Source organism: Euwallacea fornicatus, chromosome 26, assembly GCF_040115645.1.
Source record: "Euwallacea fornicatus isolate EFF26 chromosome 26, ASM4011564v1, whole genome shotgun sequence".
NCBI lineage: Eukaryota > Metazoa > Arthropoda > Insecta > Coleoptera > Curculionidae > Euwallacea > Euwallacea fornicatus.
This window is the reverse complement of record NC_089566.1, coordinates 1,839,740-1,863,124: the sequence shown is the minus strand read 5'-3', so window position 1 is coordinate 1,863,124 and position 23,385 is coordinate 1,839,740. Positions and strand designations below refer to the sequence as shown.

General features: G+C 35.6%; 2 protein-coding genes across 3 annotated transcripts in view; one reads left to right on the top strand and one right to left on the bottom strand.

The window, feature by feature from the left end:
- Positions 1–657: 657 nt before the first annotated feature.
- Positions 658–16,104, top strand: LOC136347082 (cytosolic carboxypeptidase 6-like). Of its 2 annotated transcripts, none has more exons than XM_066296756.1 (8): positions 658–861; positions 6,944–7,286; positions 7,351–7,576; positions 11,600–11,735; positions 11,792–12,018; positions 12,081–12,172; positions 12,249–12,472; positions 12,576–16,104. In XM_066296756.1, exons 1-8 carry the CDS (start codon positions 843–845, stop codon positions 13,088–13,090), a joined length of 1,782 nt encoding a protein of 593 aa, XP_066152853.1. In that variant the 5' UTR covers positions 658–842; the 3' UTR covers positions 13,091–16,104. The 2 variants fall into 2 exon arrangements, with proteins under 2 accessions (XP_066152853.1, XP_066152852.1); XM_066296755.1 differs by lacking the exon at positions 658–861 and adding an exon at positions 6,811–6,880.
- A 1,075-nt stretch (positions 16,105–17,179) lies between these two features.
- The window catches only part of LOC136347105 (fork head domain-containing protein FD5-like), a 153,401-nt gene continuing 147,195 nt past the window's right edge, over positions 17,180–23,385 (bottom strand). Inside the window, exon 3 of the mRNA XM_066296796.1 lies at positions 17,180–17,655. The gene's annotated coding sequence lies outside the window, so the exon portion shown is untranslated. The remainder of the gene's footprint in view (positions 17,656–23,385) is intronic.

The following is a 23,385-nucleotide window of genomic DNA, read 5'->3' as shown; positions in this document are numbered from 1 at the left end:
GTCGATACGATGAGCGCGCACCGATTTTAGGGATGATTTTATTCCTGCAAACCGCCCCCATTCCTCCTCCAAGCCCGGATTCCCAGTGCACAAGCCAGCTTTCTGCACGTCCGATGCAGGACCGACCACAACTTTTTATTGCCCACCATTCACCTACTTTTCAATTCCTGCCTTACCTCTCGCATTCTGTTTTGACATCTTTCCTTCCACAGAAAAAAAACACCATAGACACTTCATGCTCCCTCGCGGTGAACTATATCTTGCTCAACTCTCTCCTATTTTTTCCATTTTCCAGCTATAAACCGTATGAGGACTCACACATTTTTCTTTCCTTTGCAATGGTTTTTGTTACGCAACATCTAACAATTACTTTAGCTTTAGGACATTACTAACAGATGCGATTTGGTACTCAGTGGAGTCATGCGCCAAAGCGGGATCGCAAATATAATGTGAAAGCTGACATCTCCTTCCGGTTCGACCGGAAGCACGGCCATATTGAAAATATAATAATGTGTTTCAGACGTTTCCGACCTTAGGGTAGTCCACTGTGCGAATACCATTCGGAATTTTTTTAATTCTAATATTAATCGCATTAGACGAATGGGCGTAATGGAAAGTATATTGTTAGTAACAGTTACGCTACTGGAAAACCAAAGCAGCTGCTACAAATGGGTCAAAAGGAATCATTCTATATTAATAACGTGAAAGGAGGATATCGACCAAACTTGGCCTAAAAATTGTCAACATGACGAAGAATGCGGCACTGACAAGTCAGTTTGTGACTGGACGGCAAATCTAAATGTTCTTTTCTTGACATTGTATTGTGCCACTAATTTAGAAATATGGGAGACTTTGGAGAGGGTGAGTTGGTGCTGAATTGTGCTACGTTGAACCATAATAAGATTAATCTGAGGCTTAGTTAAACTTAGCTACGTTTATTTTTAGTTTAGAAGTTTAGGCTTCTTAAACTTAATTCGGTTAATTTTTACTTAATTTGTCTTTGGAACTGACCCAAGCCAATTTTGAATCTGGTGACTATATATACCTCACTTATATACCAGGAATTCAGAACCGGGAGTGAATTATTTAGGAAGTCCCGAGTACACAAATATGAAACTTTTTATAATGCAGGATCCTAATTTCAAAATTGAATTTTAAAATCTGTTCCCGTTTCTAACTCATTCGTGATAACTCGCTATTCAGACAACTTAAACATGAACTGGGTCAATAGTGGACTGATTTTCTATTATTACGGAAACTTGAATGGAAGCACTGCATATGTAGAGACGGGATACATACTCAAAAATGAAAAATAGCTCATTTAAATATCTAAAAGAAATGAACGTCTATTTGAGACTTGTAAGATCAGAGACGGGGTGTCTCAAAAATTGGTCGATATCTCGTTCAGCATTACAGTTAGAACAAAAACTTAACTACGAAAGTTGTAGAACGAGGAGCTGTCCATATTTTAAAGTTGCATGAAGTATATAGAATGTTTCGGAGAAGTTAAAAAAAGTGCCATTCTTAAGTTAAGTTATTTACTGTGTGCATCTTCCCATGGTAATTTTTTTTCTCAAAAAACGTTTCGTACTTTCAAATTTTCAAAATTACTTAATTTATTGCGTGCAAAACAGTACTATATGCTCCAAATAATTTTCAAATTATAACTATGCTATGCTATGAAAAATAGGAACTTCTACATTACATACCTAAATGCATTGAAGGCAAGTGTACTATTATACGTGAGCTTCATAGGAATTGCGCAGAATCAGAATCATTCATAGAATACACGGAGATAATAATATGGAGGATATCCCATTAAGAAAATGCATTTTCTGACCGCCTGTATATTGTCCTATAATTTAAAAACGAGCCCAACACATCGCTCTATAACTCGCGTCGGTATTTAACTCTCTAATTCTAAATGAAGAGTTCTCCGTTCTATAGGGTGAAAGGAGATAACTAGCAATAGCTTACGTTCATAAACGTATTTCGGAATATTTTCAACAAATTCTTTTCAATTAAAAATATTCTAATTAATAGCTGCAGCAAAGCCAAGTATTTTCTGGAGGCACCTGAAATAGTGAAGCTTAAAGTAGAGATAGGTGTTTTATGTTAATTGTAAAAATAAATAGCAGACTTAAAATAACAAAATATCATGTAAAAAAAAATCTGTTGGAGGAATCCAAGACGAAAAGATATACAAATCGAATATAGAGTCAGATAACTCGATGGAAAAGTTGGGGAGAGCTCATATTGGAGTCAAAAACCGATAATTGTAAATATACTGCTATATTTTTAATGAGTATTTCGTCAGTGTTGTTCTAAAATTAGTGTCGGAACTGTAAGTGATACCGACAGGATTCAATGTTGCAAACGTTAGTTAATAATTATCAGGCAGTAAAAAAGTTCTACAAGTTGTACAGAAACTTAAAAATAAAGCAAGCGACAAGTTAATCTGTAGTAAAATTAAATATGGCCTCCCTTGCTTGATGTACCCTACTACATTTGGCATATTTGCTATTTTTTTGAGTAAAAAACGTGGCTCCAACGCAACGGGGAACCACAGACCTATAAGTCTACCTAAAAATGTAGACACATCTTGCAAAACATTTTAAAAAGTTATACCTAATCATATCCTTAGTTTTATGACGAAACCTGACATGCCAAATTAAAATCAAAAGGGGTATACACCCCTTTCCAGTGCAACAACACAATTCACTTAGAAAATTTTGGAACCACTGAAGGCGGACAGTGCGCCTGCGGGGCTTTCCCTAGCCTTAAGCAAAGTTTATGATACAGTGGATATTGTTATGTTACTCTATGGACTCAACTGTTGTGGGGGTAAATAAAAGATGTCAAAGCGGAGCAAATCGCATTTGACCGAAAGAAACAAGTGGTTGCTGTGAATAATGGGGGAAACACAGTACCTCCAGAATCGATGTGAAATTCGAAATGAAGATCCCACAGGATAATATCATAAATCCAGCGTTATTTATTTTTATGTTAATATTTTGATAGAACTTTGTTCAAAACATCGAAAAATTTTCCATTAAATGAGGCACTTTATATAGAATTACAAATAGTAAAACTTCCAATGGAACAGAAAGATATATTTTAGGAATGATAATCGATAGTTATATGTATGTCGTCGGAATACAATATAGAATATGTGGTAAGTAAGCTACAGTCGGTATGTCATACAATGAAACCGATTTGTAAATAGAAAGTATAACTTAAGTGACGTCATTAATTTTAAGGGATGATTCCTTGTCATATTTTATGAAAAAATGTTCATATAAACATGAGTCCTAACTCGCATCATTTTCGAGATACAGGGTGTCAAAGTTGTATTAAAAAATCGAGTTTTTATTAATTATTTTGAAATTTTAAAAACTTGATGAAACATTCTAATTCTTAGCTAAACAAAATTGTAAACAGGTTCAACAGAAAACGCGCAGAATTGTCAAGCTATGTGGACATGGCTTACTATGAACTTAGATAATGACAATATTTTAGCACCCTGTATATCGACCTCTAAGCATTTGCGGACCTAGGTTTATAGGAAAAGGTTTTATTTTGACTTTAAAAATACGCGTCCAACTTCTTTGTACTGAATTTTAAATCACCCTCTATATTCAGGAGCGTATACTCCTCTTGTTTAGAAATAAATTTGCAGTTAAAAGGCAATCACCTCAAAGTCTACACTCCGCGAAAGTTTTAAATTATAAATACCCGGGGCACGGATTAACTATATACCGAGCGATTCAAAAAGATGCTTTTGAAATTTTTAAATTTTTATTTTTTCTAAAAACTTTTTCAAATATTTTTCTTAATTCTTTAATTATTTATAAAAATATGTAAATTTTCCAGTAATTTACTTCATCACTTTATGTCACATAGTTTTGTGAATAATTGAGTTTTACTAAAGCTCTACAAGTGTCGAAAAACTCGTAAAAATCGCGATAAATTAAAAAAAAAGTTGGAAATTGGCACTATCTTGTATAATCAAACTTATGTTTATTGAAAAAAAAACATTTTCGTTTAAAAAACGGCCATAATCTATTTAATAAAATGAAGCAAGGGCCAGGGTCTGGTATAGCCGGAAGTCATATCGGGTTAAAAATATTTTTGCAATTTCAGGTTTTTTCCAAAAATCAAAAAAACATACTTCAAAAATACGGTGGTTGCATATAAACATTATACCAATATTATGTATATTAACCTAGTATCTTAATCTTAATATTATCTTAGCATAATCTTAGCATTATGCTTGGTTGGTGCGCAGGTCGTAAAGCCGTAAATACTTCGCTATCCATCGCTTCGTTATCAGAACGATATGCTAAAAAAATAACAGAAAATAAACCGACAGCGAAGGTGGAATAAAATAATACTAGGATCAGAGAAAAAATGTAGGACTAAGATGTCACGGTGTCATAAAAGTAAAATAGCCGTCATTGTACAGGCGAGGGTGGCACGGGTGGGAGTCCGAACGTTGCGAGAAGAAATTGCTACATCACGATTTTAATACACTGTTAGGGTCCTATCAATATAAGCAAGAACCCTCCCATCTTAATATTAGCATTTGGGGTCACTTTTTGTAACTATCAGTAAAACTTCCGATTAACATTTAAGTTTAAACCGAAAATATTGAAGAAAAACATACTTTAATATGTTTTAATTAATTGCTGTGTTTGATCTACTATCATTTGAGTTATCATTAAAAATTACTATTAAATATTATTAAATATTTCTAATTTATTCATTCTTAATGTTCACCAAAATCGTTCAATATGCACTTTCTAACACATTTCCCCAACAGGCACAAAATAATACCTTTCAAGTTAGTTTAAATATCAAACTGAAATTTGAACTGAATATTTCGACCCTTTAACTGTATGTTACAAACACGATGTACCGGTTTTCTTGTTACAATGTTCGAACACTAAGAGCAAATGTCATTTTACATTACGTCACTGGGGTATTCTTACAGCGTTTGGATTCCAGGTGGAATCCAAACACCTTTTAGCCTCTCTTAAATTTTTTGCATCTACGCCAGAAGTAACCGACCTTCAATGCGTACGTATTGACCGTAATACAAGGTGTTTCTAAATTATGGTGCCCAATTGATATGTGAGGTAGATTATGTTATTTTACGCTGGAAATTCGATGCAGGTTGGGTCATTGGGAATGGGAAATAGTGAGGCTCGAGGTGAAAACATCAAAATATAACGACTGAAATCAACATATCTGTCTTGAACCAGTGCTACTTGTTTCAGAATTACAGGGTGTTAAGGGTTGAAATTTTATTGTAAAATTCCTTAATAACTTCTTGTGCTTTCATTGTATCAACACTAAAATTGGTATATTTAGATTTTGTAAAATGTTAACTAAGAATTTTTTTACCTCATTCAGTAATATGGAGGGTAGCTAGAGAGCAATTCTCTACTTCGTACCATTTATTTACAGCAGATTCAAGGAACAACCACAGGTGGAGTAAAGAGAATTCCAAGGAAACAGTAGTTAGCCGATCGCGCTATTTTAAAATAAATCTGTGGGTGAGCATTTTGGGAACTAAAATTTTAAGCTCTGTTGAGTTACCTCAAAATTTCAATGGTGCTCTTTATTTAAACTTCTTGGGGCACTAGAAGTACTGGAAGATATCGATTTGCAGAACTCGTCGAAAAATCTAGCTTATGCCCAATGGCACTCCGTCTACCACTCCAAAAATGTAAGGAGATATTTAAATAATACTTTCCCTGTTTAGTGAGTTGGTCGTGGGCATGATGCTCCGCAGGAATGGCCATCGAGTAGCCCCGATCTAAATTCGTTAGATTTTCTTCTATGGGTAATGTAAAGGAGGAAGTATACAGTAGATCAATACCCAATGAAAGCTTTTTAGGGTAAAGAATTAAGATTATGTCGGCACAGATAAAACAAAATTAGAGAAGTACAGTTCAACTTGCTTAAAAGGGGATCAGAGCTTGTGTTCGTGCTGCTGGAAGCCATTTCAAGCAATTTGTACGGTGAAATTTGTTTTGTTATTACCAGCTTTTTTTATGTCAAACGCTGACGATAAAAACAGAAAGTAATAAAAAGCATGGAAAGTTAGACATCCGAAATCTTAACTCAATGATAGATTAGAAATGTATTGTATCTCAGAGTAATTTTTCTCGAAGACAGTGTACCTTATCGATTTGAAACCGTACAACATTTTCGTGTATTTTTGAACACATTTTAAGAAGAACTGACCAATTATGCCTTTTGTCCATGCACAACAAAATTACTGAAAAAACCTCTAGGTCACTTCTGTCCTTTGGTTACCATAGCAACTAAAAATAATGTTTCCGCCAGTTCTTGTTGCGCCTGACGGACGTATCTTGCGTAACAATTTTCAATAAAATCGCAAAAGCCCTTTGAGAGAAAATTATAGAGGTTCTTTTTTTCAAAATGTAATGAAGGACCTCGTATATTTTTTATTCAGTTTTTTTTGGAACGCAACGCTAAAATCTTAAAGTTTATTTACCCACCTAACAGTCCCAAATACTATGTGTTTTGATGAAATTTAAAGTTGCGCCACTTTGTATATAACCGAAACTACGTGCACGGTTTCCCCGTCTACCGGTGTAATTATATCAACTTTCACGCTATCCATTAACACTTATCCTGTCTATCAGATTTCTATTTCGGATAACGAGGTATAAAGATAAATGCCATGGGCTCATGCTATTCACCTAGTTAGAAAGCAGTTAGAAAGAAGCGGTTTGCTGAGTAGTTGCTAGCGAACTCGCAATAACGTTACAGTAGTATCTAAGTAATATAAGTATGAATATTGGGTCGGATCCTTTGCAGCACACAAGCGTGTATCATGGCAAAGAAGGTGCCATCACGAAGAACCCCTGGCCCCTGCTCGTTTGAATATTGTGTTGTATCCATTTTTCAGATTCGGATGATAGCGATGGTGAAGGAGGTCTGGGGAATGTTAACAGACAAATAATGCGTCCTCCAGGACATAGTGGTAAAGCGAAAAGGGGGCATCTCTGCTTCGATGCTTCGTTTGAGTGTGGGAATTTGGGAAGAGTGGACTTGATTAACGAATTCGAATACGATTTGTTTATTAGACCCGATAGCTGCAGCCCTAGATTAAGGTTTTGGTTTAATTTTACCGTCGATAACGTGAAACTCGATCAAAGAGTGATTTTTAATGTCGTCAACATCAGCAAGGAACGTAACTTGTTCATGGAAAATATGACTCCGTTAGTTAAATCGTCAAGTAGACCAAAATGGTAATAATATATTTATTCCAGTTTCGTTTTACCTTTCAAAATATATCAAGTTTTTACTTTCTAGGCAAAGGATCCCCAACAAGCATGTCTTCTATCACAAATCCAATGTGCACCAAGGTCACTACATTTTAAGTTTTTGTTATGGGTTCGACAAGGAAGAAGACATATTTCATTTTGCGCTTGCGCCTCCCTATAGTTATTCGAAACTTCAAATTTTCCTATCGGTGCTTGAGCAAAAAGCTGCATACCTTAAAGAAAACTTTTGCAGAGAGCTTCTTGCCCAGAGTGTGGTAAGTAATTGAAACATAAGCGTACTCGTAAGCTGGATGAATATATAAGTGCCTTCACCTAAGTCGGATAGCATTACCCACATATTGCCATAATTGCTCGTTAATCATTAAAATAGTTTAGCAATATTTTAGGGGATGGGAAAATTGTTCAACGAGCTTTTGTTAAAATATGAAAAATGTGCTCAAATATTGGTGCAAAATTGATAAGTCGCATGTCCATTTCCACGAATTATTCCAAATAATGTGTTATTCATAGTGCCCGTCAGAGTAATTATGACTTTGAGCTGCAGATTTGCCCAAAATGTATTCAAACTTTTTCCATGGCATTTTATATCGAGCTCATGAAATCTATCGCACTTCTCGTTATTGGCATGTTGTCATTAAATGAAAATTCTCGAAAAGTTTTAAATTTTATTCAAACACTAATACGGGGAGGGTCCCAGAATTACCTTACCCAAGACTAAAACAAAAAAATTGAAAAATTATTTCTCAGTACAGTCTCCCTTGACATCGACATACTTTTTCCAGCGATTTTCTATAGCTCTTATGCCTTGTTTATAGTAAGAAACTTCGAATGTTTCAAAATAATTATCAATCTCAGACTCCACCTCTTCATTACTGACGAATCTCTTTCCACCCAGCAATTTTTTCAAGTTCGAAAATAGAAAATTATCTGAGGGAGCTAAATCTAGCGAATAGGATGGGCGAGGAAAAAGTTCGAGACCAAAGTTGATTGGTTTCGGCCATCGCGATGACGGAAATGTGGACTAGTGGGTTCTCTTGGTGAAATAAGACTTTCTTTTTCGCCAAATGCGGTCGCTTTTTCCTCATTTCTTCGCTCAAACTCTGCAATAAATTTCTATGACGGCGGTGACTTTCCCCATCAAAATCTTAAATTGAAAAGCGTATCGTGTTCTCCATCATTTTTAAAGGGCGTGCAATTGCCTTTTCAATGCCACTTTATTCTTTAGTTTTCGATGATCAGTTCTGGGGAAATTAAGCCTTCAAAGCGATGTTATAGATTTCACTTGCTGATTGTCTCAATTTATTAGACATTTAAAGTCACCATTGCTGACCTGCATATACCAATAGAGACATCGTTCAAAGTGCTCCCGCTCCTTATTGGGCATTTTTGGCGTTATAAGATTACACTCGTGTATAACACGTTGCTGCAGGTTTTCAAGCGATTCAGGTTGTGTGGCATAAATTTTTTACTTTAAATGGACCCATAAAAAAGTTCACCGGAGACAAATCTGGGAAACGTGCAGGCCATTCAGTAGGCCCCTCTTCTACCATTGTCGAGAAAATGTTTCGTCCAAAAACTGCCTTAAGCCCAGTTCAGAAATGACTAGTAATTTAGTCGAGTAGCCAGTATCCACAAATCATTTCTCGTTCGGACTAGCTTGTAACAAGCGTCCAGTAGTGACGTCCAAAAATGGACAGGCAAAGACGTCGTGGGGAATTATATAAGGTTGTAAAAAGTTTTATGAGTATTACGTTGACAGACATTGAAGAAGGAATATCCGAAAAATCGAAACGTTTGTGGGTTAGAAGGTGGATGAATAGAAGAGAATCGCTGGGAGCTTCAAATGGAATTTTGAAAGAGCATATTCGTGGCTTTTACCGAATTGGCATACGCGACTTCTTTCGCTTGTCTGTTATCATACAATTTACTTTTCACGTTCCATGATGCCTCGTATTTCAAATATTCACTAACAAATTTAAATGTCGTATATTCATTTCGGCGGGACATTTGGTATTTTGTGTCGTCATCTAACGCACTTGATTAAACACGCGCGTCCAGACTTGATTTAGTGGCAATTTAGTAGTTAGCTGCACGTGGTGGGGGACTCTACTCGACCGCAAAATAGAATCGGAAAGATCTACTACACTAAACCACTCTACTAATGGTCCGCAAGCACTAAATTACTAGTCGGATCTAAACTACGCTTTTACAGAGGCCGAGTAATGCAGAAAACCGCCATCTTGTTCAAAAATTGTGTGTTCAACACGGTGACGGCTATTTTCTGCTCAATTATTTGTATTAATACTGGATTAATGACATTGTCTAACAAATCAAAATAGATTCTTCCATTCAAATTTCCAAGGGGAAAAATCTTCAAAAATTCCTGGCCAAATGTTTAGTTTTTCGGGATATGGGGTGTAAGCTTCAAGACGAAGTCTCGGATTGTTAGACGACACATAACAGCAGTAATGGCGGTTAACTTCGGCGTTTAGGAAGAGAGAACACTCATGAGAGAAACAACCGTTATAAAGATACACTTGATAGTTAATATAATAACTCGTTGATATATCTTCACACACACGTACGAACATCTCAAACATTGACGGTTATAATGTTTTTCCGGATTCTGGACTAACTCAATTATATAAGGGTGAAATTTACGTGACTTTAATACCTTTTGGATAATTGTACGTCAAATATCTAACATATCCGATAGTCTTCTAGCGCACAGGATAAGTTCCATTATTAAGTGTCACAAGACAGCTATTTCGACTGCTTCCGTCCTCATTAGATTTTGAACGATCTTTTTTTTCGTTTTTTATAGATCCAGTTTCTCAAAATTTTGTGACTAGACTAGTTGTGAAAGTGTGTGAAACACGTGTTGTTCAGGATGTTGTGCATTAGACAAGTTTGCAGCCTTCGCGGCACAATCACTGTTTCAAAAGAAAAGCAAGATAATTTCATTTTTTTTTAACAGTGTGACCCATTTTCAAAAGAAACGATAGTTTTTACTGGAGTAATTAAGGCACTGTGCAAGGTTAAGATTTTTCATATTTAGGTAGGAATAATGGTTTGATTCGCATCACACGAGGGCAGTCCCAGGAGTATCCGAACTGAAATATAGATGGCCATTTTTTGTTCAAAGTTTTCCTCTATTGTAAAGATCTAATCTTAAAAAGCTTAAGTCTATAGTTTGAGGATGCCACGTTGATTTGTGTTTGTTTTGGAGCCGTTTTTAGTGAACGCTTTTCGAGATTTCGTGAACATGGAGAAAATTGCTCAATTTGCATACAGTACTTCCACTGGAACGGTCTTAGTCCATCGACCATTAAAACACAATTAGATTTTATTCTGGAGGAATCTGGTCTTTCGCTAACAACTGCAAAATATTGGATGTCAGAGTGTTAGCGCGGCCGTACGAGTTGCCAAGACAAACTTCACAGTGGTCGACCCAACGACACTCCAGACCTGACCACACCAGATATTTGTGGTGAAAATCCACAAATATGTAGTCGAAGATGAGCACTTTAAAAAATACTGTATATCGCATTTTGGCCGACCAATTACGTATGAGAAAGCTGATGGGTGCCGCGACTACTCACAGCTGAACGAAAATAGAACAGTGAGGATGTTCCAAGGGAGTGTTTGGCAAAGTTTCGCAGCAATAAAGCCGAGTTTTTGCGTCAACTCATTACCAGCGATGAAACATGGGTCCATCATTTCACACCTGAGACGAAAGAGCAGTTAAAGCAATGGACTCAAAGGAAAGAATCGGCTTCAAACAAGACGAAAACCGTTCCGTTTACAGGAAAGGTGATGGCGTTAGTTTTTGGGGTGCACCGGGGATAATTTTCATTGACAATTTCCCTAAACCAAACGAGAAGGGAAAAAATTAGTGACCGCATTTGGCGAAAAAGTCTTATTACGTCAAGACAACGCACCAATCCAATCAATTTGGTTTCGAACTTTTTCCTCGCCCCCCCGATTCGCCAGATTTAGCCCTCTCACATAATTTTTTATTTCTGAACTTGAAAAAATGGCTCGGTGGAAAGAGATTTGCCAATAATGAGGAGGTGAAGTCCGAAGTTGATGTCTATTTTGAAATATTCGAAACCTGAACAGGGTATAGGAACTATAGAACATTGCTGGAAAAATTGTGTCGACTTCAAGGGAGATTATGTTGAGAAATAATGGGATATTTTTCAATTTTTTCCTTTTAGTCTTAGGTCAGGTACTTCTGGGACCGTCCTCGTATGTTCCCTAGTTTACATTTTCAGCAAAAACGAAAGGTGGATTTGATAACAGTGGGATCTCTGACACGTCACGCATTTAAGCCTAAAACCAAGAGAAGAATGGTGTGCATAATGGCTAGACTCCATCCGGGAGAAACGCCGGCTAGTTTCGTCTGTCAAGGTAGAACTAGTATTCTTTCACCTCACACTTAGGTATGTTTCTCTTTTCCTTTCAAGGTTTACTAGAATTGCTGGCCAGTTCGAATCCTATAGCAAATATTCTCAGAGAAAAGGTCACATTTAAAGTAATACCAATGCTCAATCCAGATGGAGTCTTCCTGGGGAATTATAATAGTACAGTGATGGGCACCAATTTAAACAGATCTTGGCATATCGCCAATCAATGGTTGCATCCAACAACTAAATCTGTGATAGACGCGTTAATCATATTAGATAAAAGCAAAGTATGATAATTAAACTAAACGAAAATCCTCGGCAGCTCAAAATCCGTTTATTGTCATTGCAGGACTTTCAGCTGGACTTCGTGGTAGATATTCACGCTCATTCTGGCTTGACAGGATGTTTTGTATATGGGAACACCTATGAAGATGTATATAGGTCTGAACGTACAATCGTAGAATGTTAGTAATTACGTATTAGAATTATTAGTCTCATATATTTTTGTTTGTTTTAGATACGAGAGGCACATCTTATTTCCGAAACTTCTGGCAACCACAGCAGATGATTACGCTCCAAACAACACCATGTTCAATTCTGACAACAGTAAAATAGGAACAGCCCGACGGTGTCTCTGTTCGCTTCTAAGTGAAAAAGTCAACTGCTACAGTTTCGAGGTGTCTATATTCGGTTATAAATTAAAAGGTAGCGATGTGACCATTCCTTATACAGAAGAGAGTTGTATCCTTGCAGGCTTCCTAGCGAGCCCCTTCCCTCGGCTAGCCTGGCTTCTTTTCAGATCGCCCCGATTCCGATGCTGTTTTATCCTTAACTTAAATTTCAGATATGCGTTGCGGAAGAAATCTCATACGAGCTTTTTTAGAATATTACAGAACGACAGGAGCAATTCCCTTGGAAATTACTATGGAAGTGGCAAATAAAAAGAAAACCTCCAGGTCCTCTCAAAAGCGTCATGGAAGTAATAAACGTCCTCTAAGGAAAAGGAAATCCTTAACAGGACGTGTTGAAGCGCAGCTTCATTTTAAAAACCTCAACATCAATTATGATAGCGAAACGTCTGTGGAAGACTGTTTGTATTCATATGGAATATGCAGTCCCAGGAAGATTTTCAATAGAATATCCGAGCAGCACAGTTATAGGAATAAAAACGAAAACACTTCGAGAAACAGGCCTAACTGTAAGGGCAACGTCGCTGCTATTGCCAAAAACTTTGTAGTACTCCCAGAACCAAGTTTAACTGTAATCGATTTCAACGTAATATCACGAAATGACATTGACAGAATGTCAAATTTGCACCCATTGAAAAAGTCTTCCTCTTTCGATCTACAAAAAAATTGAAACAATCATAGAAACTTGCAACTGCTGTCTGTAATGTAGTCTTATGCTACGCCTATGTACATGGTTTCAGGATTTAGAGCGTTTTGACAGGAAAATCCCATTTCTCGGCTAGATTGGGGAAAATAAGCGTACATGTCAAGAGCGCGATTTTTGAGAAACTATTAATGGCGAACACCGTATTTCGATATGTTTACAGTCCACGGCGCTAGAGGGCGCTTTTCAAATTTGGGCAATTTTCAAAATTCCTCGTACCTTTTTTTTAAGACAATGTTGAAGTAAAACAAAAAAATTCTTGAGGCACTTTTTCGATTTGATTCCAGTGGCGTGCCTAGTTTTTTGTTACGGCGTACCGTTTTGTCAAAAGCCGACATAACTTTTTTATTTTGATTAAAAATCCCAGTCGGCTGACTTCAAAAAAATGTCCATTTTAAACCAATTTCCCCTATTTAAGGGTGTCTATAGTTATTTTCAAAAGTAAGCGGGATGTTTGAATCTTCTAAAGCTTCTCCAATCGCATTTAGTTCTTCGATTTTGTCATCTTCATTTAAATTGCAGCGTTGTGGACTACACTTCTTGGAGCTTCCATAATCCTGTAAATTATTTTTAAATCGCTTGAATAATCTTCTATCTAATTGATGTCGCTCGAGATAGATATGGAAGTGCAGCTCTCAGGCTGTTTGTGAGTTTTCATTTCACAATGTGAAACACTTTATCACGTCATATTATTTAAAGCTATCCGTCATTTTTACTTTAAAAATCGGCACCAAATCAACACTAAAAATGAGAAACTTTGGCGCATAAGTTAAAACGTGTAAAATAGATAATTTTACTTGGATAGCTGATGCCGAAGCCATCTTCAACATAAACACAAAAAGTCTAATATTTCAGCTGCTTTTTAAAATAGCTATAAATAGTGGAAAATGGTATAAAATGGAAATTTTTTTTAAGTAATGGCCGACTGTGATTTTCATATAAAGTGAAAAACTTATGTAGGTTTTTGACAAAACGGTACGCTGTAGCAGAAATTTACGCACGTCACTGGAATCACGTCGAAAATTTTTTAAGAGCGTTTTTGTTTTATTTCATTATTGTCCTAAACAAAAAAGCTGAGGAATTTTGAAAAACATCCCCTAGAGCCGTGGTCTGTAATCATATCGAAATATGGTTTGCGCCATGAAGAGTTTCTTAAAAATCGAGCTTTTGGCATGTATACTAGTTTTCGCTATCTAGCCGGGAAATAAGATTTTCCCGTCAAAACACTCCAAATCCGAATACCTTGTACTTCGTCATTTTTTAGCATTTGCCGAGCATGGTCAGATTTTAGTATCCATTATTCTCGGAAACATGTGGCTCTGTATATACAATAGAACTTTTACCCCCTTTTCCTTGTAAGAAGTAGAATTTAGGTGCAACCCCCGTTTCGCTAAATTGGTATGAATGCCAAATACCGATAGGAGACCTATCTCGCTATCGAACAAAATATTGCGCTCTAAAAATATAGACAATAAATTAATCGATAATTGCCTGTTCGCCGTGGTACGCCTATGTGCGTTAACCTTCAGCCTTATTACTTAAAACTCCGAAGTACTTGTAAACCCTCTCTTGGATAAATTGCCGCGTTGGTGTGTACTTCGTTAATTGAGCTCTTCATTTTTCGAGACCTGATTAAGGTGCATTATTTAACAATGAAATAAATTACTTCGGAAGTTGTTCCCGAGTTTCCCGTTCCAAGATCCATTACAGATTGACTGATTTTCTTCACTGCGATAAAATAAATTAGGAATTTTACCCATTGGTTGTTAATTTTAATAATTAAATGTATTCAAAGCTTGATGTAATTGCACTTTAGCATAAAGCAGTGGTGGACGAAAGTATTGGCACGGCGTGCATTTTCTAAAGTAGAGCTCTACATCATAAAGCTCTATTTCAAAAATTTCATTGTTATTTATGAGGTAAAAATGTCATAAATAAAAATGATATGCATCATAATAAAGTGCCTTAGGTTTACGCTTATGAATTTATTTCCCTTGTATTACTTTTCATTATTTGCTTGTGGAAACCTAATGGTAATGTTACAATACGATTAGAGCGTTCGTTTACTCAGAAACAACCATTTCTTTGTCCCATATGTCAAAACCATGCAAATACAGGGTGAGTCGGGAGGATCGTGCCAAACTTCAGGAGCGTGTTGTACATGAAAAATAAATGTAAAAAAACTCAAATGTTGTTATCCGATTTTCGTTTGTTTACAAGTTATAGCGTAAATGAAATTAAAACATAAAGGTTAAGCAACATTTAGACGAAACGTTTCCTGGACGTTGGATTGGTCATGGTGGCCCTATTAGTTGGCCTCCAAGGTCTCCAGACCTCACACCACTAGACTATTGTTTGTGGTGTTGGTTTAAAACTGAAGTGTACAGAGTAAAAGTGAACACTCAAGATGCACTAATTCAACGCATTAGAAATGCTGCAGCTGCCATTAAAGAAAGACATGAAACGATCAGGAGCGCAACGAATGCTCTTCATAGACGAAGCCGAAAATGTTTAGAAGTTAATGGCGATATTTTTGAACATTTACTATGATATCCAAACGTTTATTTATGGAATTTCTTATGAAATTTGTAATTTTTTTAAATTTTATGTTTTAATTTTATTTACGCTATAACTTGTAAACAAACGAAAATCGGATAACAACATTTGAGTTTTTTTACATTTATTTTTCATGTACGACACGCTCCTGAAGTTTGGCACGATCCTCCCGACTCACCCTGTATAGTTAGCTTCGGTTAAAGCGAGATCGGTTTAAATCGCAAATTGCCTTTAATAATGCGTTTTAGATAAAAAATCATGGCATCAGTTGTACGCTTATGGTTTCTCTTTAGCGTAAGTAATTTTAAGATCCTTACGGATGCAGATTCTTCTCTTACATTTACACGAAACAGCTCTGTATCTTACTTTAGCCCTAATTTCTACTCTTGTACTTTTGAGAAATTTAATAAAAGTCTTGTATTTTTGCTCGCGTATAATTATTCCGCACCAACGCACTGTACCATAAGTAGAACGCCACATTGTACCTTCAACCTTTAAGTTTATTTCTGATAAAAAATAAATTTAAATTTCTCGTTTAGATTTATCTTTAATTTAAGACCTTCGAACACGATACAACGTTACGATACGTTACTTATTTCTTTCTTTAAATCTCTTCATCTACAAGTAGAAGCGTGCTATCGAACTTTAGGTCTTATTGCCCTTGAAGTTATTTATAAGTACATTTATATGCAATAAATTGGGGTTGTGTTGATGAATCGAAAGAGATAATGGTTTGTTATGCAGAGAGGATGCAGTACGATTCACTTATGAGGGCTGTTTTTCCACTTTTCCTGTAATTGCATCAGTCCTTTTGTTATTTTTGTCATTTTTGTGTCTTTGTAAAAGATTTGGTTGGAGGGATTGTGTAGCAAATTGTTTACATTGCAATTTTTGTAATTAGGCCTAGGGCGACTTGCTTTGTAGCTTATACGTATTGTTTTGTCTTTCCCTTTGAATTTTTTCCCAGTATATGTCTGCAGTCTAATAGGGTTTGCGGATTTCTTTATATGTCTAAAAAAAACTGGCGAAGCTATAACTCAATTATTTATGACCGAATTCTGCCTAACAACCATGCAAAATGACATTTTTCATATCACTGAGTAAGGTCAAAGTTGATTTCTTTTCACTTAACTTCTCCTGCTTCAGATGCCAACTTCGGAATTTTAAATAGAACTCTATGTTAATATTTTTTTTTTAGAAAATATTTTTCTGAACTTAATTATGTGTGGCAAGTTAATATTAAAACAATTTTTAACTGAAAATTATTGAAACTTTAGAACAATATAGGTTATGTAACCGTCCATATCACGATGAAGCCATCTACCCGTATACCTGTATAAAGCAACTCCTCTTCCAATTTAAACATTACAAAGGGGCGGTTTCCAAAGATAAAGAAATAACATTTCGAAAACGTCTTTTTCACCAAATCATGCCCCCCTCCTCATCAAAATTGAGGTTTTTTTAACTTTTTTTAACAAACGCAGAAAAGATGTTCGGGGCGAACATTTTCCTGGAGTACCATGTACAGGGTGGATCATAATAAGGTTTTAGATGTTAGACAGCGTAATATACGTGCAAAAGCGATATCAAATTGGTAACTAAATATATGTCCTGAAGTGCCCCCTAACGGAGCTACCGCTTCTTCAGGGTAGCCCCAATGGGATTATTTTTGCTAAAGGATTCCTAAACTACTTGACATAAACGTTTAACGGTGACAAATTAGTCACTCAATAAAAATTAATAAAAATACTCGTGCTTGGCAATTTCAAAGCTAATGATTTAATGTTATACGATCGTACTAACACTTGGACTTTTCGTTTTTGCATTTTGGACCACTGTATATAAACCATGAGAATAGGAACATTATCGTCTAGGTAAGGCATGGCAAAGTGAAGATATTCGTTCAGAGGGTTGTTCAACGAGGGTGGGTTGGACTTTCCCAGCTTCCCTATTGGTGTAAATGATATGGCTGACCCCTGAAAATATTTTATTAGAAATTTTAAGTGGACAAAAATTCTTATATTCTTCTTCACATTTTCCCCTAACTATTTCTAACTATTTAATTGAATTGAAAAAAAATTTTGCAAAAACTTGCGTTAAGATTCCTTCGATAAATGAAACCAAAAAAACGAAAATTTTGTTTGTCGAAATGGACCGCATTACAATTTTGACTTATTTGTAACAAAAGGCCTAAATACTAATCGGGAGTGCGCGTCAATGGGAGTTTTGCGATTTAAATTTATTATACAAATTGCATCATGAGCAATGAAAAAAAAATTAGAGAGAGTACTTGGTTCGGTCCTTAAGTACTAAAACTGAGGACTTCAATGCAGTGGCGCACTCCTGTCAGAAGCCAACATACGCTAGCTTTGAGCTTGAGGTTGTAATGTGCAACTTTCGGGCGGATAATATATCACTGAGTTATTGGATTATTGCAGATATGGCGAATAGCAAATGTCAGTAATAACCCAGTTTCAGAAAACTCTTATGGAAAAATAGCGCAATTCCACGCCATAAAGAACCTTTATGGCTGGAAACCTTCTACCTACGTACCGATATACATGGGAGTAAGTTGAGGGCTAGAGATACAAGTAAATTGATAAACAAAATTAAACAAAGTCCTTAACATCTTGTCTGTATTTATATCAGAAAATTACAAATTCGACGGATTCGTTTGCATATCAGTTTACATTGTAAATTGTTGTTAGTATTGTATCGGCGATTTTGATACTGATGTAGATATAGGGCGGTGTTTATATATGTGAAAGTAATCACAGGTCACGAGGAAAGATTATAAGTGTGATTTGAAAATCACGGAGGACAGAGCGTGGACAAAGCTTCTGTGTCGCTCGACCAAGGGGAAGAAAAAATCCCTCTTCTTTTTTTTTTAGGGACCCGACCCCGGGGATAAAAAAATCTTGTCGGTAAAACGGTGCTGAAGTTCGTATTATCAGTCTGCGTGGGGTTTCACCCACTAAAAAACTCCGTGTTTGCAGAGGATTTCGAGCCCGTGCCCGAAATCCTCGATTGCGCTTTTAGGCCGGGTTTTGATTTTGGCATCAGATAACAGAATCAAGCGGTATTAGCGCTTTCTACTCTGCCATCGCTCTATGCCTTTGTTGGTGTGCCTCTCGGAGGGGGAGGGGGAGGGGGAAGGGGGGGGGGGGGGTCGATGTCGCCTGCCCGATCTTTAAAGTCTCTCTTCCTCCTCTGCAACTCCCTTAAGAATAAAAAGCCTATGGTGATAAACCATGGGCGTACCTTGGACAAGGTGCCGCTAACGCAATCTACGCTACGCGCCGCATTAAACTGTGACGCCTAAGTAGGAATTGGTCCTTCGCCGCCAATTCCGCCAAACGGAACCGGGACTGCATTTCTAGGACCGACAAAGTTTACTGCGAAAAAGTTCTATGTCGACAAAGCAAATGGTTGGAAATTCTCATCTATATACTAATACCTACACCATGGGCGTACCCTTAAGAGGATGTCAACGACTGCGTGTACAGGAGGTTGCAGAATGTGGTTAAAAAAATCCCATAAATCTACAACCGGAAATGATTTTTTACCGAAATACAGGGCGTTAAAGTATGACAATTTTTCCCAATATAATATTTCCTTTGCAGCTCTCAGCGTTTATATAATATCTATTTACATAATAGTTGCAGTTCATATTTGGAATGAATATTAATCTTAATAGAACACGCTGGGTAGTCATCGTATGTGTACTTTGTAATAATAGTAGAATACAATTTATTACAGTACACGGTGTCCGGAAAGAACGTGTCATAAATTCTAGGGGTTATAGAGAAGGCGAAAATAATGCTAATACTCTATATTATTTTTAAAATCTTAGCAGCTTCGTTACGAAGTTATTTTTAATTAAAGTAAGAAGTTAAAAAAGAATCTTTACTGTAAGTTTCAAACAATTTTCATGGTAACAATGACAGTTGGACGGTATCAATAACTCATAATTATGCTCATGCTGGTATGTAAGCAGATATTTCATATATTTTCTTTATAGGGGAGAAGTCAAAGTGTTTCATTTAAACTTATTAATTTTTTTTAGTGTGTTATCAAAATCAGTTTTTTTTTCCTAACTTGACTTTTTCATAATTTTTCCGCGAAAAAGGTATACCTTGCTTTAATCGACACCTTGTACCGTTTTTGAGAAAATCGCATTTTCTTATCAGCATATGCCAGACATGTCAATAATTTCAATTCTAATAAAGTATTTTATTATAAAAAATGATATATTTGGCAACTAAAGTTATCAAATATGTTTAATACGACCACCTTGGACTGCAACACAGCAGCTTCGACAGCATTACCTTCTGCAAGTCCAAACATTAGACGCATATCTGTATACTTCTCGGTGCTAAACTCCAAAATGTTATTAAAATAACTCATATTGATGACACTGAATATTAACATGAACGTTTTTGATAACTTTCGCAATAATATACTCCATCTTTGATAATAAACTCTTACTTTATCTGATTTCAAACTGTTGGCATGTATAGGGCATGTTGATAGTAAAATCCAATTTTCTTAAAAACGGTACAAGATGTACCTTTTTGGTAGAAAAATTATGAAAAAATCAAGTTATCAGAAAAAATACTGATTTCGGTAACTCACTAAAAAATTAATGAGTCTAATGAGAAATTTTGACGTCCCCTGTGTGAAGAACACATACGAAACATCTGTTAACATATGAAAATAAGCACGACTATGAGTTATTTAAACCGTCCAACCTTCATTGTTACCATAATAATTGTTTAAAAATTACAGCAAAAATCCTTTTTTTAACTTCTTATCATAAAAGCAAATAAGTTGGTAACGAAGGCTGCTAGGATTTTTTTATATGAAATACTAGCATTATTTTAGTCTTCCCTATAATTCCTAGAATTTATGACATGACCTTTCCGGATATCCTGTATAACATTTGGGTTAATTTGAGATTTTTGGAAACCCGTTATACCAGGGCTCATCATTAGTTTCTAAACCGATCAATAAGTGTCAAATACGATCTAATAGTTATAAGGCCTACGATTACAGAGGATGTTTCAAAAAATGTAGGAAATATCCCGGAAATGGAAGTTTCTTGTCAAAAAATTTCCTAAAAGGTTTCCTAACAACTTACTCTTACGTAAATACAGGTCTTTAAAATTTTATATCAACAACACTATTTTCCAGTTTATTAAATTTAATGAACTTATTTCAAAGTAATAAATTTATTTTTAATAATTCGAACACAAAAATGCTATTTATTTTGCTATATAGGTAATAGAATAAAAAATACACGCAAAATTATATTGCGTTTGTAATATACGCCCATCGACAAAATGGTGTTTTTCTGTAAAAAAACTCGGTTTACGTACATTAACCATGAGCGCTTTTTTTTCTTAGGTACGCCAAAAGCCTTATAAACTACATAACAGTTGAGAAAAACTCAAGACTTTAGAAGTTTAGGAATAAAGAAGTACAAGGTAGCCTCCCCTGCAAACTCCTAAAGATACACAGAGGAGAGTCAGGTCCTAGATTATTAATCCTGATGTAGTATATAGTGAACCAAAATTCATTAAATTTCATCAACTGGAAAAAAGTTATTTAGAACATGCCAATCCCGCTATCAAATTTTGAAGAGCTGTATTTCTGTAAGAGTGAATTTTTGCAAAACCAGTTACAAGCATAAGTAAATCTGTAAGAAGAAATTTTCATTTTCGCAAAATTGCCCACGTTTTTTTTAAACACTCGATGTACCCGGGAGCCACATAAAGTTGTTTTTAATGAGTCACCTTATTTATTTTTGGATACCAAGATTGTTCTTTTCAAGTGATTCAGGAAAAAATACGGATTTATGATACTGGCACTACAAGCTTCGGAAATATAGCGGTTTAAATGATGAAAATCAACCGCCTTTAGAAGTTCGTATTTCGCTTACGAGCGAAAATGCCGAAGGGAAATATGATCTCATTTAACAGAAACTCTAAACTGTTCATTAATTATCAAATCGTAACCAGAACTTACGTACATACAAATTTATATTGGGATTGCCAAACGGCCATATAAGGATGAAATTTGATTGCACACTTTTGGATTCGAATTTAAAGTGAAATTTTATGTTATGTAAAGAAGGTGGAGGGCATCGTAACGAGTATGGAAAGTGGAATAAAGTTGTTTCCAATCCAAACTGGCGTTCAAGTGGAAAGTTTTTCAACGACGCCCAATAAGTCAAAAATCAAAAAAGTTAGCCGCGAAATAACGACATCATAAATTTGCTCTTGAAAATGGGACCCGAGAATGTGCAATCTGATTTTATTTATCTATTACCGTTTTGGCAATGCCTCATAAATCCATCGATGAGGCGACTCTTTATACGTTGTGATCATTCTAAACTTTGAATTTCTGGATTTTTTTCAAATGGGAACACCACATTTTTCTGTATCCTTTTATTGGTTTTGCGTTCAATTTTCACTTCAACTTGATTACACTTTGACGTATATGTTGGTTAATGATTTCTAGAGACTGTTAATTAATTAGTCGTTTGAATTGTCCGTTAATACACACTTTGAAGTTTTTATTACGTAATTTATAGAGACTATTTCTTAATCTAATGGTGAATGTGGCCGTTACTAAACTATAAGGTTCCCCATATTAAATTGTGCACGCTAAAAATCAAATCAAAACTTTCCTTCCAAAGTAAAAAAAAATGTTTATTAGGCTCAAATGTAGCTAAACCTGTAGGATTTATTATTAATTTAGATAATTATTAAATTTTAAAAAATGATAACTTCTAAATGCCTTCCAGCCACTTTAATGCAATTTTTAAATTTTTAGTCTTCGCGCAGTGTAATAAACTGTATATTGGCCTATTTACACGCATCCCCGCAATTTGCGAGTTTCAATTTCATGTATCCAAAGTATTTACTAAAATAAATATATACTACTGGTTTCATATAAAAGTTGCCCGTTTCGAAAATGGCTTGGAACAGGTATAGGTAACCTCAATACAATTCGAAAGAAAATTACATTTTCTACTTGATTTTGCTTAAAGTTATAGGGTGTCCCATAAAAAAAAATGAACTTCCGCAACTTGTAAAATGGAAATATTTGGAGTTGAATTTTGAGCACCCTGTATAAAATTAAGTCACACAAATAGCAAAGTGTAAGCTTAAAACTATTTATTGGTATTTTGCGAGATACGAAAATTGTGTCTTTAATAATTGCGGAGCTATGCATTTTTAAAATTGTTACAGGGGCACGTTTGCAATTCAAAGGTAAATATCTCAAAAACGACAAAGGCTAAGTATAGGACATCATACAGAAAATGTTGCTCAAATATTCTATAGAATCTAAAAATTATATAATATACTGGGGGTCCCATTTGGAATAAGCAAGTTGACAGTTATTTCCGGTTAAATCGGCAGTGACAGGAAGTTGAAAATATTTTAAAATAATAGAACACGTCGAAGTTAGCTTCAAATTTTAATATTCGTATCGCTTTTAGATCCCAGCAAATTTTTAATAAACGATTTAGGGGAATAATCCTGTATACATGCAGGATTTACTGACAGGTTAATTAAAAATCCACAAGATTTGCTTTTTAAAATGACTACTCTATCGCCCTTGTTGACTGATCCCCTCACATTTTCCCACCGTGTTTCACCAAACCCATGCCGAACACGGTGATTCGTTTTACATTCCAC